Source organism: Vidua macroura, chromosome 16 (assembly GCF_024509145.1).
Source record: "Vidua macroura isolate BioBank_ID:100142 chromosome 16, ASM2450914v1, whole genome shotgun sequence".
Taxonomy (NCBI): Eukaryota; Metazoa; Chordata; class Aves; order Passeriformes; family Viduidae; genus Vidua; species Vidua macroura.
The window spans coordinates 11,392,545-11,408,872 of NC_071586.1; the positions used below are offsets into that span (position 1 = coordinate 11,392,545).

The 16,328-nt window shown below is 38.6% G+C and overlaps 1 protein-coding gene across 1 annotated transcript; it reads left to right on the forward strand.

The window, feature by feature from the left end:
* Positions 1 to 1,964: 1,964 nt before the first annotated feature.
* On the forward strand, positions 1,965 to 11,317 carry LOC128815359 (G-protein coupled estrogen receptor 1-like). Its single transcript, XM_053992051.1, has 2 exons — positions 1,965 to 2,133; positions 8,068 to 11,317. The coding sequence occupies exon 2, from the start codon at positions 8,119 to 8,121 to the stop codon at positions 9,112 to 9,114; it is 996 nt and encodes a 331-aa protein (XP_053848026.1). The 5' UTR covers positions 1,965 to 2,133; positions 8,068 to 8,118; the 3' UTR covers positions 9,115 to 11,317.
* Positions 11,318 to 16,328: the final 5,011 nt, after the last annotated feature.

Sequence of the window (16,328 nt, forward strand, 5' to 3'; positions counted from 1 at the left end):
GTCACTGAAACCTTTGTCAAGAGTGCTTTGAATATTCCTTAAATTGGTGCAGTCATTGATTTGCCTCTCTTTTACTAACAAACACACCAAGGGCACAGCCAGATATCCTTATGCACACCCACCCAAGGCAAATTCAAAAAGATATAAACCTCCAGCAGTTTGCTCCTGGCCCTCAGCCAAGAAATAATTTTAGTTCCCCCCCAGCCCAGCCCCAGCAGGGCCCAGGGTTATCAATAATGGGTCTATTCGAAGCACTTCAGTGGAAAATACAGCAACAAAACCATGTTGCAACTGTTCAGCATTGCCTTGAGTGAACAAGTGATCCATTCTGGAAGCTAAAAAGTTAAGTTGATGACCAAAACCTTCCTGAAATTTTTCTGTAATTTCCAAAACATTCACTTCACTGTACCTCCATAGTTTGGTGTGCTCTCTGCACAGCCCTCAGTCCTAGAAAGAATAAGGTGACACTTGAAATTTGCATCTTTACTGAAAAACCAACAACAAAAAAAAAAGAATCACCTGATTTGCATGTAACAACAATGTGTAATTTTTCTTTACCATTCTTAACTATTAAGAATTTAATGTCAACAGAATGAGCCTGCATTAGGGTACAGCTCACAGGGAAATGCTACATACAAAACACCTGCACTGCATTGCCACTTTGCCCAAGGTTTTCTGTTACAATTTGGGAGGAACTACTGTAAATAAAAGGGAAACAATAAACAACCTACCCGGTCCAACAAACTGCTACATATGATGATCAAAACCAAAGGCTCTGTGTGAATTACAGTATTCTAACTAAAGCTCATTGGAAATCACATTTCACAGAGCCCCTGAACTACTGAAGAACTGCTCGAGAGGACAGTTACCTCACAAAGAATGTGAACCCTCAACCTGAAAACTGAAATGTTTCTGAGCTACTGCTGCAAGCCAAGACCCTCCATCCAGTCTACCTCGAATCTCAAGGAAGTATTTGGAGCAGTAGTGCTAACCTTCAGATGAAAATGTAGACCAAGTGCTAAAGTATCTTCTCCAGGTAATCCACAACTCGGATTTTGAAATTTAGACTCATGCACATTTGTCTCATTTCACTTCTTTGAAGTGTTTTGGCAGTTTACATGTGTTTTTCAGTGGGCCTTGTTAAAGTGCAACAAGTGGAAGCCATGAAAACAGAGTGCTGATACATTGGTCCCAAACTACCCTGTCAACCCACAAAAACCACTACAGGTTACTGAAAGATTACAACAGAAATGCCCTTCCCCATGAGCTGGTATAAGAAAACATGATGCTACTGACACATCCCAGCCAGATGAGCTGCACTAAAAAAAAAAATCATGAGCCAACCCTTTCTTGCTTATTTATATCTGAGGTTTTAAGAACACTATTCAACATAGTCACTGACTGATGCTGAGCCAGACCCAAAACATCCTTCATACTCCAAGTCTTGTTTTTTAGCACCTCATGGTCTGGAAAAATAATTTATTGCATGTGTACAGTAACAGGAGTATTCCAAGAGCCAGGACCCTTGGAAAAATAGAAAAGCACCTATTTTTAAGCAAGGATCTTAATGGTTTGACATGCCCTGCTTTGTGTGGAGCTTTTGTTGTATTAAGCAAAGGGCGTGGTGTGGTATTTGTTCCACAGGCTTTTCCTTTTCTAGACCTCTAGCACTTCACACAGCACACTGGGAAAAAATGCAATTGCAAAGGCTGGCCAGTGAGCATAGGATTACTTCATGAACAGGGAAAAAAAAATCCACTGGATGGCCTCACATACTTAGAAATGGCAAGGACAAACACTACTTTTCTGTTCTAAAATATCTCATTGCAGAGGAGAATCTGAACTTTAAAGTCACATGATGAAACCATAGGTTTGCTAAACATGCAACGTGTATAGTTTGAATGACTTCAGCCAAGTTCCTGTTTCCCTTACAGAACTGCATGTTTTTTAGTCAGCAAGCGCCTCGATTCTCCATCGCAGTGCACAGCAGCTGAAGAAGTTATTGTAATATACACACTCTGCTTTCTACAGAAATAGAAAGGACTATAAGCTCCAAACAATAATTGTATTTCATCTGCCATTTCTCAGTGAAAGGCTCAGCCTGTTGTTTCTGTGGAACAATTCCTTAAAAAGGTAAGTGCTTTATATTACTTTGAATATGCAATGTTTTATTCAAGAGGCTCAAATAGTGAAGCTAAGGTTGTAATTGAAAGTTTTTAGTTTTCCCTTTTTCAGCAACATTTGAACTACACGAAGTAAAATACTGTATCTGGGAAAGGTCCTCAGAAAGCAGAAATGTATAAATGAAGCTGAAATTTGTGATAAAACTGAGCATTAAGTAGAGAAAATGTGAAGACTGTTTTCCAGTAAGTACTTCAGTCTTGTTGAACCAATGGGAGGTGGATGATGAAATACTGTTCAGTGGTGTGGACAAACGACTCCAACCATTGCCTAAAACCAGTCCTTTAAAGGATGGACATTGTCAGATAATCTTAACCCAGCACAGGCATTGTATAGGACAGGAAACAGTTCGGGGATTATGTTTAAGTCACTGTTAATTCCTTTATATTCTAGAAAAGTAAAAACAAAAGCTTTCGGTTTCTCAGGAACTGCTACTTTCTCACAAGTTAAGGGTAGGATTTCTGAAGTCTTTACGACTTCAAATACTTGCCTAAGAGTAGGAATTGAGATCTTACAAGAAAGATGAATATAGTAGTTCACATTTTAGTCTCATATACCGCAAGCTGCCCCCATCTTTGAACTTGTCAGACACGGTGTGAACAGAAAGGACATCTTCGCCCCCCAGATCACGTGTTATCTGAGGTCACTGCACGACATCCCTCCCAAGAGCAGGGCTTCACAAGCAATGTTATGTGTATTGCTTTATGACTGGATGTAAGAGTATTTTCCTTCTAAAAGCTGGTGACAGAATGCAGAAAGACTGCCCTACCAAACCTTTTATAGAGGAAGAGTTCTGGCTGCCAGGGAGAAACTCCCCTGGTTTAGGAGCTCTTCCTTCTAGACTTTAAATAAACACAAGTCTCCTTGAAACCTACCCTTCTGCAGAAGTTAAACATTAAAATGAGGATGGGGAATCCAAACCCAGTGGAATCTTAGGGACTCAGCACTGAAAGTCCTTTCACGACTTGCTATTTTTAAACTGCTTTTTGAACACTGCGCTCACTGTGTTGGAAGTGAAGGGGAATGTGCTTCAGAAAGTGAAAATCAAACATATTTGCTTTAACTGCTGAATTATAGGGAAGAAACAGGGATAGAAAGAGGGAAAAAAAAAAAGAGGGAAAAAAGTAAGGCCACATGAAGTTTAGGAGGGATTTGTGATGTGACTGATGGCAAATTAAAGTAAGGGGGACCTGAGATAAAGGGACAAAATACTGGAGCATGACAACACAAAGATAAACCAAGCAGCATATTGCGAATGTCCCTCAGTAACTAATCATAAAACAAACAGGAATAGACCTGGCTTCTGCCATAGTTACCGTGACTAAATGGAAATAAAAAAGTCAGTTTATGTCATAGCATGTTGTAAGAGAAAAGAAAATAATTCAGGTCTTGAGGTGTTTGCACTGTAAGCTGACAGATTCCACTAAAAGAGTAGAGGACTTGTTTGCTGCTGTTGTCACCCCCTCCACCCACACCACAGCAGAGCATAAACATTACGTGCATTTTGAAAAAAAAAAAAAAGAAAAAAAAAAAAAAAAAGAGAATGTCCCTGCAGTAAATCCAACAACCAGACAAGAACTGAGGGAATACGAGATCTTCTCACAGCAGAGGAAAATGACATAATAAATTCCCTATTTTTCTTTATGATGGAAACCCTAAGTATTTTGAAGAAAAAAAAAAAAAAAAAAAAAAAAAAAAAAAAAAATGTGGCCAGCTGAATGAATATTCTGAAATAATAAAACATCATGTGAGAAATAAGCCACCCTCTGCTGCTCCCATGGAACATATGTTTTTATTTTAAATTAAATTACATTAGTACTACCAGTAGTCTGAAAAACTTTACAAACATTAATACTACTGCAGCAGAAGCAGTGAGCTCCTTCATCCCATTCTTATTCTAAGCATGAACATAATGCTTTGGGAATGTTTTAAAAGTGGAAAGATAATTTCTAAGAGCTGCTTTACATGACAGATGAGCACCTTACAGTCACAGGAATCTCTAAAGCTAATCATAGTGATGTAAACAAACAAACAAACCCCAAAAGCAAGAGAGGCTGTGGCATCTGGGGCTGTTCCCAATCCATCAGCTGCAGGAGCTGCAATGGAGCCAGGCTGTTCTGGTGGAGCCCAGCTTGAAAACCCTAATGCAGCCACTTCATGAGGGGGTGAACAACACATCTTGGAAAGTGCTATGTATCCTCAAATTTCACTGAAATCATTATGAAGAGACAAAATATTAAAAAGAAAAAAAAAAATCAGATTGTCAGAAGTCAGAAATGTACAGGTGGGGGTGACCCTTTCAGAGAGAATGCAGGTGTGTTTCAGCTTGAAGGAAGAACTGGCCATGGCTGCTTGTACCCCCTGCACACGAGCCTTTCCTGCCACAATCTGAGCTCCAAACTGCCATTTGCTCTTTTTAATAGTGAGACACCAGAACCAAATATGAAATGAGTCCCCGACATTATCATTATTTTAAGCTTCTAGGAATAATTTAAGGGGAAAAGTTAATAACTACAGCATTGACTTTAATCTTATTTGCCAAACTAAAAATATTTCATAATTGGCTACAAACTGCTAGGAGATATTTCTTCTTCTGTAGTAAACACTTTATTGAATTCAAACAAGAATTATACTCACACTAACTAGCCACAGCAAAGCTGCAAACAGCTTGCTCTTTTGGTAAAATTTTGTTTGTGTGGGAATCCTAAGGTGATTCCCTTTAAAACAGCACACCTAAAAATTTTTCCTTAGCTCAGAATTCTAATACTTACACTGATTATAATGATAAATATATAGTTGCACTATTTTTTCCCCAAAGTGAGCATGTTAATTCTAGGCTGAATGCATTCCTTTTGTTCAGTTTAAATCCTTCCTCAGATGAAGCAATTTAAAAGACATACACTTAGGTGAGGATAATAATATTTAGATGGAGAGGAAGCATCAGTGTTAGTTATTTAACAATAATGTTCATGTGGTTGCAACTGAAACTGTTTCAGGCATCCGTTCTGACATCAAATGAGAGCAAAACACATCCTTGGCCTCTGCTTAACACTGTGCTGGGCTGTCAGTAAGACACCACAACGTGCAAGCAGGTGGGTACAGGAAGAGAAACCAAGATGCTGCACTTGCCTGCACAGTAAGCTGCAGTTACTGGAATATGCTGCATTAACCCTTACTTTGTTTTAAATGCCCGAACAGTATTTAAATAAAATTAAAAATACATTGCTGTGGTCATAATTGAGCTCAGTATCAGTACCAAGGCCAGGTCCTGAGCAAATTCATTCAAGTTTTGGCATCCTTTTTTTCCTGTAATTTGATATAAGGCCATATGATTTCCTGTAAAACCCCAAACTACATCCTTTGTTTCCTTTGCAATGATGTTACCAGAAAAGTTGAATGTTGCTAAATTATTCTGAGGTTCTCTGCAAGGACAGTGAGCACAGTTAGTTGGCCCATAGAAGTTGTTGAGAAGATAATGGAGATGCTCACAGTACCAGATCCGAATTTTTCCATTCAGCCCTGCAAAAGGCCTGGTGGAATTTGCAGGTTAACACTGGAGGCTCTGGTGGAACAGCTGTAAATGTAAATATTTCCTAACCTTGATTCTACATTGTGGGATGATAACAGACTTTCTCAGATGCTCAAGTGCTCACAATCCTTTACCAGATTAAGCTTCAAATGTCCCTCCTAGCAAAAGATCAAAATTTGACTTAGAGTTTCCTTCATTCTTGAGACTCCTCCCAAGTATTTAAGAAGAAATGAATTGTAGAAGTTAAAGTTTCACACACAAGAATTGCTCATATCTAATAAACTATTTTTAAGCTTCAAAACTATATTGACTCTTAGCTTGCCTCAGAGACTTGTGCCTGTTTTGCCCATCAGTTCTTTGTTACGTGGTGCACCCCAGCTCAGAAGCTGGAACAGAGTCTGACCAGCCAACCCTTCCCTCCTGCAAGACCACCTGTAACAAAAAACATCTTCCCTGGGTGCATCAGTCCTTCCTGTAGTGGAATCTCTCAGAAAATAACCTTTTCTACAAAGCAAGAAAGTCTGTCTTTAAAAAGGGACAAAGAACACTGCTGAATCAAAACATAACTCCATGCTTTTCTATAAATGAAATTATAATTATATAAGATTACATACACATTTAATCAAAGCCACTTTGATAAGTCAACTTTTCTAATTAAAACCAGTATTAGAATTCCAATTTTGAGGAGAGATTAGAAACATCAGAAATGTGAAGTAGTGTCAGAGGTAACAACCATAAATTAACTGTCAAACAGTATTAAGACACTGATTTATCTATAATGAGCACTGCTTAAAAACATTAATGCATCTCTCTGAATTTTTACCAATTTAACATTACTTTCATTTTAAGAGTTAACATCACTAAATCCCCTTATGGAAAAGGCATTATGTACAACTAAGTATGCAGTTTCTTGCCACTGTGACTTATAGAAACTTCTGCAGGGAGAACTCCATGGTCCTGTTTTTGCCTGCTTGCTCAGACCAGCTTTAGGTAAAACAGAACAAAGTAAAAACACCAAAGTCTAACACAAAATTGTAATCTTTGTGAATAAAAAAAGATGTTTTTTCCCAGAAAATACTCTACACAATAAAAATGCCTAGTTGTTTATCTTTTTCCAGTGCTGAGGAACATCTTTAATCAGACGTTCCAAATTAATTAGGAATAGTGGGTTCATTATCTCATGTTTAAATATATTTAATCTTTGCAACCAAAAAAGGTATGCTATTTTCTGTATCAATCAGTACAAGGTGCACAGAAATTTCATCCTAGAAGTTGAGCTAATTGTGATTTTAGGTGGTCTGGAAAATGCATATATCCATACCCATTACAGTTTTTCACGAGTACATATTATGTTCTCATAAAAGCTTTTTGGCTTAAAAGAAAAGGAGCCTCCTTTACTGTACTGTTATACAGTAACAAAATCATTGTATCAACATATCACAGAGTCATTACAGCTAACAGCCTAACCATATTACTCTCAAAATTCCCTATTTCCAGGAATTTATAATGCAGCTGTAATAAATGGTCCTTGCTAAAACTTTATCAACAGGTATATAATGCACCAGTAATCATTTTCTCAAGGTTGAGCATACAGAAATGCATTATTTTTTGCTGTTTTATGCAACAGCTACATCTAAGAAATCACAGCATTATTAATGTATAAAGATGTTTTGGTATAAAAGCAGTTTGTTCATACCAATTCTTAAACACTCTCATTAATTTTATACGAGCTCCTCAGTACAGACTGCAGCTATGAAAGGCTTTTTTTCAGAACAGAAAGGAAGCAAAACTAAAACAAAGAAAGGAATGCAGCTCATGCCTCATATTGTGATTATCTTTGCATTTTCCTCAGTATGTGGTGTGAGACTGCAGCTGGGCTCAAATGATATAAAATTCCCACCCTTGTGACAGGACAGTGGAGCTTTTTTGTGGCTGGAGCTGCTGCCCACCCACTGGATTGCCCTGCAAACCGCCTCGGCCTTCTTTGGCAAGATGGGGAGGAAAAGCAGCTCCACCTAAACAGAGCCAGCTCCTTCCTCACCCGCTGGACAGCCAATATTCCACAGGCAACATGAGTGTGCTGGATCCTGGCTGTCCACAAAGCTGAGCTGCAGCAAGTGAGGGAAAGGGAGGAGTGGTAAGAGCAGAAACCACATCAAAAATAAAAAGGCAGATTTCTCTGGCTAAAAATAATTTCAAGCTAACTCGGGTAATAACACAGGAGTGTAAAATCCACCAAGAAATTACTGCATTTATTCTGAACAAATGGTTCGTATGCCTGACTGCACATAATACATTCAATGCAAAAACAGGCATTAAAACTGTACTTTAAAACTTGTTTCACATTCCTTTTCCAGTTCAGTTTCAAACACCATTGAACAGGAAATAAGCACGGTGTGGAAAGAAGGATGACTTCTCACAACATGACATGGATCAGCTACCCAAGCAAGAGCCAGCCTTTCACCTCCCCAGAAGAAATTGAAGCCATCATAGCTTCTCAAAACATCATATCCAGACTTATGCACTGTTACATTGCCTTTTTTGTACCCACAGGATTAATAGCTGGCATATGTATTTTGATCATTTTCATAAAGAATCATGTGCAGAACAAAAGAGCAAGCTTGGACTTACTTCTTCTACACTTCACCATCAGCAATATCATAATGATTTTTTTATCCTTTACTGTCATCACTAGACCTGACTATTTAACAGCAACCCATCTTGCCTGTAGCGTACTGTCATTTTTTTTCAACTTTGGTTATTTCAATTCTCAGTATGTTTTAATTTTGACACTTCTCACACCACAGACTGCTCTCTGCAGAGCCACCCAAAGACCCATTTTGTGTGTTGGGCTTGTATTCACATACACCTTCTGTTTGTCCCTGACGGAGGCAGTGCTGGTTGGCACTGATAATTATCACCTGGAAGCACACTGCCAGCTGGATCCGCTATTTGCATGGCCTGAATACGAGATTGTTAAATTCACCTTTGGGTTTGCAATCCCATCCTTACTCCAGATCCTCTGTTTTACTGTTCTGTGGGCTAAGGAAGCACCTGCTGGAGGTCCAGCCGCGCAGCAGCACGTCCGCGCTTACCCCGCCGTGTACGCGATCAGCGTGACAATGTTTATCTGCCGCCTGTTTTACAACGTCATGATTCTCTTCAGGACAGCACTGAAACTACAGAGGAGCGTTGGAACTACAAAGAACGAGCTTGTGATGAACATTGCAGAAATAGTGTTGTTCTGTGAGAGCTGTGCTAGTTTGGTAGTTATACTTTGTTTTTATAAACCGTTCAGGGATGAATTACTTCAAGTCACACAGGAGTGCCGAAGGGAAACCCGTGCCAACAACCACCTTGAAATACCAGAAACAGCCATGACCCACCAAAGTGGGTCTCAGTAATACTTGCTCTTCTTAACAACTGTCAATCCACTGCACTTTTTAGCTTGTGGGTTTTGGTTTGGTTTTTTACTTCTTCAAAAAAAGGGCAATTGTTCCTTCTTTAGAACCCAAACTTGGCTTATCGTACAGCTAGCAGTACTAGAAGAAAAAAGATGACCAGTTCTAGTACTTACAGTGAAATCTGTAAGAAAACTTCCAGGGTCTGGGGCTGTTTGGGTTTTTTTTCATATATAGATATATATTTAAATCATCTATTTTTCTGCAAGCATTGCTTCAAAGTCAAGTAGAAAGATGAGTACTGTTGCTATAGCACTGTGCTTCTGCAATAATATCAATGCCCTAGCTGAGCTGCAAACAAAACTATGGCAGAAAGCAACTTTGAACAAAGGTCAAAATCTACAGTCATTTTCTCAGGTGTGCTTCCTCCTTTGACTTCTTACCCTTCAAACTACTTATTTCTATATCATTGGTATATAACTGGTATATAAATTCCAGTGGCAGCAGAAGTGAAGTTTTTGTCTGAACTCCTATGCCAAAAAAAAAAAAAAAAAAAAAAAAAAAAGAAAGAAATCAAATTAATGGAAACACGGGTCCATAAAAGAAAGCTTTGGGTCCTTTGTGAGGCACTGAACTGGAAAGATCAATAGGATGGCTAATTAAAACTTTGTGCAAGAATGAAAGCTTTTTGTTAATGTACTCTCAGCTTCCACTTTGCATTTAGACTTAGAGCAATGATTAACTTAAGCCATTCCTGATGAGTTCATTCAGAGTATGAAGTCATTGGAAGAGCCACATTTTCAGTAATACACTAACTGAAAAACAGAGAAAAGTCAGCCCAGAACAGCAGAACTGGGGTGTATTTTTATGAAGGCAAACAAAACCCAAGCCCCAGTTCCTAACTGGAATCAAGGCTCTGCTAGAGACAAGCATTGTACATTTAGATGAGAGTTAATGAGTAAATGGTGCAAAAAGAGGAAAAAATCTGAATTGGAATAAAACAGCTGTGGTGCAGGAGTTTGGATGAAGCCATGCAGGATCAGTAGCTGATGCAGGCTGAGATGTAGGTGCAAAGCCGTAAATGCTTGCTTTGAGCACACTATTACTGCCACCAAATCTGGCCAGGACCCACCTTAGGCATTTGGCTTCAGCTTCATCTTCTCCTCTGACAAAGGTGGAGAGAACGGAAACAGGAAAAGACAGAATTGTACTAAAACTTGGATAATGACGTAGACTCAGATGGCAAAGTTACAAAAACACAGCGCTGTGCTTGAAGAGTTCTGAGAAAAGCTATTTTGGTGCTTAAATCTGTGCCTTTGTATGAAACCCAGGTGCTAAGGGAACTGAGAGGGGCTTTTTGCAGTTATATCCTTTGAAAGATCTTCCTGATGGGGTCTTCCAGATATGTGTGGGGAGCTGATGTAAATCAGCATGGGCTGCCTAAGAGAGAACAGCAGGAACTGATTGATCAAGATGAACATCTTCCACAAGACAACAGCCAAGAAATGGAAGAACAATAATCATGCAGAATATATACTCATCAAGTATCTAGAGATATGGATCTAGTCTTGGACATCCAAATCCTGACAGGTATGGACCATGACTGTATCACATGCAAATAAAGGGCAATATGTAATCCCAATATGACTGTAAGGACCAACATTTCCACAAGATGTAAAAATCAGCTGGTAAGATATCTGCATTACATTGTGTCAGCCTGTTCTCCTGTTCAGTTTTGTTCTGCTGCCAGCATGAACAGATGGATAATTAAAAAACTCTACATATAAACAGATCATTATAGAACGTGGTCAGAAAGGAAGTAGGCAGATAAGAATCATCTCTTTGAACACAAGAGCCAATTTCATACTTGTGAAAGGAATTCTCAGATGGCATCAGAGATTTTGTTTTGCACCTGAGAAGAGGGAGATTAAACAACACAGACCAAAGATCAGCCATGTAGAAAGAAGTCTGAAGAGATGAGTTGTAAGAGCTGTACATCAGTGAAAAAGCTGACAGACTGAGTGAAAGAATATGTCAGAGGATGCAAGCTGTTTATCCCAGCTCAGAAAGTCAGAGTTTCAGCTGCACTGTGGATAAGGAAGATATTTTGTAGTATGGGAATTATGCGTGAATGATTCTACTTAATTTACAGCTTCCATATATTTTATATTTAAGGATGAAAGAATAAATACTGTGTTGTTTCTGAGTTACTTTGAAAGGTGCCTAAAAGAAAATCAAGTCAGTAAAAGTTGGCTGGGGCCTAGAAAGTGGTCTGATGGTGAGTGAATGCCAGTAACACACCTGGGAGGAGCCACAGGGTTGAGCAGGGCACGAAGGTGCTTCATGATGCCCTCAGCAGGGTACACAGCTAGAGCAGAGCCATGCCCAAGTGTCACAGACAAAAAAACCTGTAGGGACCTACTGTGAGATGTAGGATCTGAGAGTGAGCACACCTTGGCAGAATGAACAACTGTGTGTGAGTCTGTGAGCACTCCTGGGGAAAGCTCCTGGCTGCCATCTGTGAGATGTGAGTACTTGTACTCTGATCTCCTCCCTGGCCATGTGGAAAAAAACCTGAGTGTTTTCTGGATGGCTAGTTACATTGCCATGAAGAAATCTCTCTGTACAATGGAAAGACTTTGCAACTGAATATGAGAAAGCAAAGGTAAACAGGAGGGAAGAGGTTGAAAAATGCAAAACAGTAACTCAAATAGTTATGAGTATAAATTTTAGCAATACAGAAATGTTTTCATACAATTATTCTTGATAAAGTAAGAGCTTACATTAAAGTTTAGGGCAACGAATATGTGGTCCTAGAGAAAATCTACTTTCATCCAGCTAGAATATGAGAGCAAACACCCTTATGTGCAACAGGGAAGGAACACAAGCAGTTTCCCAAAATCCTTCTAATATAGTCTGATATAAGGGAGAAAAGAACAGCTTTAGCTAAGATTAAAAGTAATATTTTTTAAATAATTAATAATTCAAAGAATATTTTTAAGAACAAAATAAAATCTCCATGCTCTGAGATTTTTTCCTCTTGTGTAAGCAGCAGCTTGGTTGAACCCTCATTTCTCCCAGGCTTTACCCAGTTGTGAACAGTATGTTCCAGAAGAAATACAGCATATATTTTTATAGGCAGGCTGTCAAAATTAACTGAAGAGATATACTGGAAAGTTCAAAGGAGAATATTTTACTTCTGTCTTGGTAATATTTGTATCTTTCCACGACTTTGGTCTTCATTTGTAAAAACCACTTTGTTCAGTAGAAGAGAAATGATCAGGCTGCTGAAATTAAAGCTTGAATTTCTGAGTTGGTAACATGTTTTTGAAAAAAACTCAGAACTCATCATTACTGAACCAGCTGGCTCAAACTTGATCTGATCCCACTGCAAACAACATTTGAGCTGGAGACTGGATGTGCACACGAGCTGCTACATCCCTACACATATTTCTAAGCCTGCCCTTACTTACATTCTAATATTAAACTTACAGATGCTGAAAGGGCACTAGTATTATTTATTTTGATTTTGAGGTAGGTGAAGAAGATTTGGGGCAGGGTGAAAACTCAAGCAATCCAGCCAAAGTAAGTACTCTATAGTGTCCACTATATATGTTGCACAACAAATAAATTCACTAGTTTCATTCACTAGAGAGAATGAAAGAATGCATTTCACTTCCATGGTACAAAGTGCCCAGCAAAGGACTGCCAGACTCAGCCACTAAAATAAAAATCATTGATGTTTTGCAAAAATCTTTTTAAATAGCATTTGAACAGAGCCTGAAGTCCTATGATGGGGCTTTGAGCACCCTGGTTTAGTGGAAGGTGTCATGGCAAAGAACTTGGATCTAGATGGTCTTTAAGATCCCTTCCAACCCAAGCCATTCTAGGATTCTGTGATCTTTCACTAGACAACATTTTGTGGACCCATTTAGTGGAATTTTTAGATTATCCCTTAGGAGGTTTGCAATATATGCTTTAAGAAAAATAAAAATATTTTACCAGAATAGTTTGAATTGGTTTGAATGGGTGTTGTCCCTGCAAAAGGAAAAGGCTGAACTTTAAAAAATTATTTTTAGTAAGAAAAATGCATTCTCAGAATTATTGGCAACTGCAAAGCCTAAATACACAAAATACACTCCATCCAACATTTTCTGAAGGCACAGAAACAATTAATTCCAGCTCAAACTAAGTTTGATTATTTATAAGAAAGACTATTTGCTACTGAGGCTTGACAAGATAAAGTATGAGGGTGCTCTAGAGCAGGGTAATGGAATCTGATTTCATTCAGTGGTTGAAAAAGGTGAGAGTTTGGACATCAGTCTACCTAGAAAACCTTGTGAACAGCACCACAGCACCTGTATTTCCTCTAGAGATAGTTCTAGTAGAGATTCTTACACAAATCTTATTTCTTTTGCAAATGGTTATATTACAGTGCCAGCAATCCAATACCATTTTAATTTATGCTTCTTTCCCCTTCCATGCTATACCTTACTCTTTTCAGCTTTCTGTGCCCTTGCCCTGATCTAATTTCTTCAGGACTCAACAGCTTCATACCCAAAACACTTCCACACCTGTGACAGAATCCAAGAGTCTCTTGCATCTTAGAGGGCTTATCCAGCTGGAGAGGCTGCCACAGAGTGCTGCCACAAGAGCTGTGATTCATCAGACCCCTCAATGCTGCTCTCTCCCATACTCACACCTCCCACTTTCCTTCCCCTCAGCTGCCACCTTTTAGCAGCACAATAACAGGCACATATGTTGAAGTCTGCTAAATTACACAGAATATCTTCTATTATACCCCAGATTCAGCCTCTTGGTGCACTGAAGTACATCACAACTGCAGCAGTGCTTCTGAAAGACTCTCTGGTGTTAGACATGTTTACTGAGATATTTACAGAGCTTTACACATTGACTGCTACATAAAAATAAACCAGGAAAATTCCAAATGCTGCATTACTGAGGTCTGACATTATACAAATGCTACTGCACCAGTTGCTCTCACAAATTTTGTCAGCAACAATCACAGTAAGGTAAGACAGATGGAGCTTGAAGACTCAACACTCTCACAACTGTGACCATGGATCATTAAGGCAGTCACAGTAAAGTCCTGTGGAATAGTGACAGGGAAAGAACAAAAGTACAACGTTCAGCAGCTGCTAAAATTACTTTGAAGTATTTTATGGAATATGGAAATGTCAAACAGTGAGATTAAGATAGATTAATCAGTAATAATAATTTGACTGCATAAACAAGGGCCTGAAAGTGCTGTGATCTGTTTTAGGAAACAGGATTCAGAGGATTTGCACGATCATCTCATAAAATATTTAGAGAAATACACAACTCATTAACTACAACACAATAATATACAAAATTACTATGATACTAAATATGACCTCTTACGCTTCACAGTTCTTCTAGCACAGAAAACAGCTACGTCGTGGGTTGTTTGAAAGAGAATTTCCTTACAACTCTGGAAGTACGGCAAAGTGACGTATTTCTTACCGTGAATTTCAACAACAAAATTATCATTCAGAATTATACATTTTAACAGTAAATTAGCTGATATTCACACCTAGACAAGCAAGGACAGACAGACCAGCTGATTATCAAATCCAGGCCCCCATAATAATAAACAACTGACACCCAGAAGTGAACGTTACACATGAAGAAATGTAAAAAATCCTTCAGGCCCTTGCAAGATCAGTGGAAGCTCTGAAGGACAGAATTAAATACAGCAAAACCACATGACCAACAAACAACAATAAAGACTCTTTTTAATCCTGTTCTTTTATGACAGCAAAAAATTAAGACCTTCAAAGCTGGTATCACAAGATTTTTCTAACATTTACAATATTCCAGTCCTACAATGCAATCATATTTGTACATGTCTCAAAGCAGAACACTAGGCTCTGTCCTCATCACCCTGTATTAAAACACTCCGTTCCACACACAGTGGAAATCTTCTGTTCAAAAACATTTTACCAGCACCAATCTGCACAAACATTCTTTTGATCTAAATAATAACTGATTCCAAAACTATTTACAAAGAGTCATCATGCAAGAACATCTTTAAAATCTTCTTTAATAACTCTGCCAAAATCCACTATTCCTATGCACAGTGTGCAGAAAAACACAGTGTGTTGCAAAACAAAAACCAGCAAATAATGTATTTGCCTCAATGAAGGCAAAGGGCTTCTGCTCCCAAAACCACTCACGTAAAGAACCTCTGCTTCACTTTCCTACAGAGAGGTGCTTTGTAATCTAAAGATATGTGACCAATGCAATTGGTGTCATATATCCATTATAACCACATGTTAATTGCTTACTCCACACTTCTGAAACTGTCACACTGTCTTCCTGAAGTCCTAAATGCTGAGATCCCATTCATCTCATCCCAGCAGCAGCAGAATGCTGCGTCCGTGCACAGCAAAGCCACTCGCGGCATTTAACGCTCAGGTGTCAGATCAACATAATCACAGAAAGCAACTGCCACAAATAAAATATTGCTCTTTTATGAGGAAGCTTTGACTTCTTTCCCTTTCTAAGAACACAGGCCACCAGTAGGTGGTGTTACTGGAAACGTCAAGTAGGCTTTTTTACCCCCTGCAGATGAAATGCAAAACTCCACCTGCAACACTGGTGGTTAATGCAAAACTGAGGCTCTTCATTCTCTGTAGGGTAAGTTTATTTCCTCCATGTGATTTTGAGCTGAGCAATTCTAAGGAGTAAGAGAATGACAACATATACCTGAAAATTTAAATACAAACAGGCAAAATGGGATCGACTTGAAGGTAGGAAAACTGAAATTTCTCTTCTCTGTTTAGCAAATGACCATTCTAAGATGCTTGATGTCTTCAATCAAATATTTCCCTTTAGACTGCTCAGAGGCTTTTAAAAAATAGCACAAATAACAGTAATAATTGCTTTATATCTATCTATATATATAGTAAAATATGCTTCCTTATGATTTGCAAATAAATCTCTTAATTATTGTTCAGCTGAGCTCTAGATTTGAACGGACTATAAAACTTAAAAAAACACCAGAGGCAGAAACGAGGGTGCAATGAACATTAGGCAGAATAAAACTGACAAATACAAGAGAAAGACATTTGAGTAGTTCTAGTAAAAAAGAAACCAGCAGAAACAGGGTTAATTCTAGCCTTATAAGGCTGTTCAGCAGCACTTCAACTGCACACAAATTAGAACAACCCTGG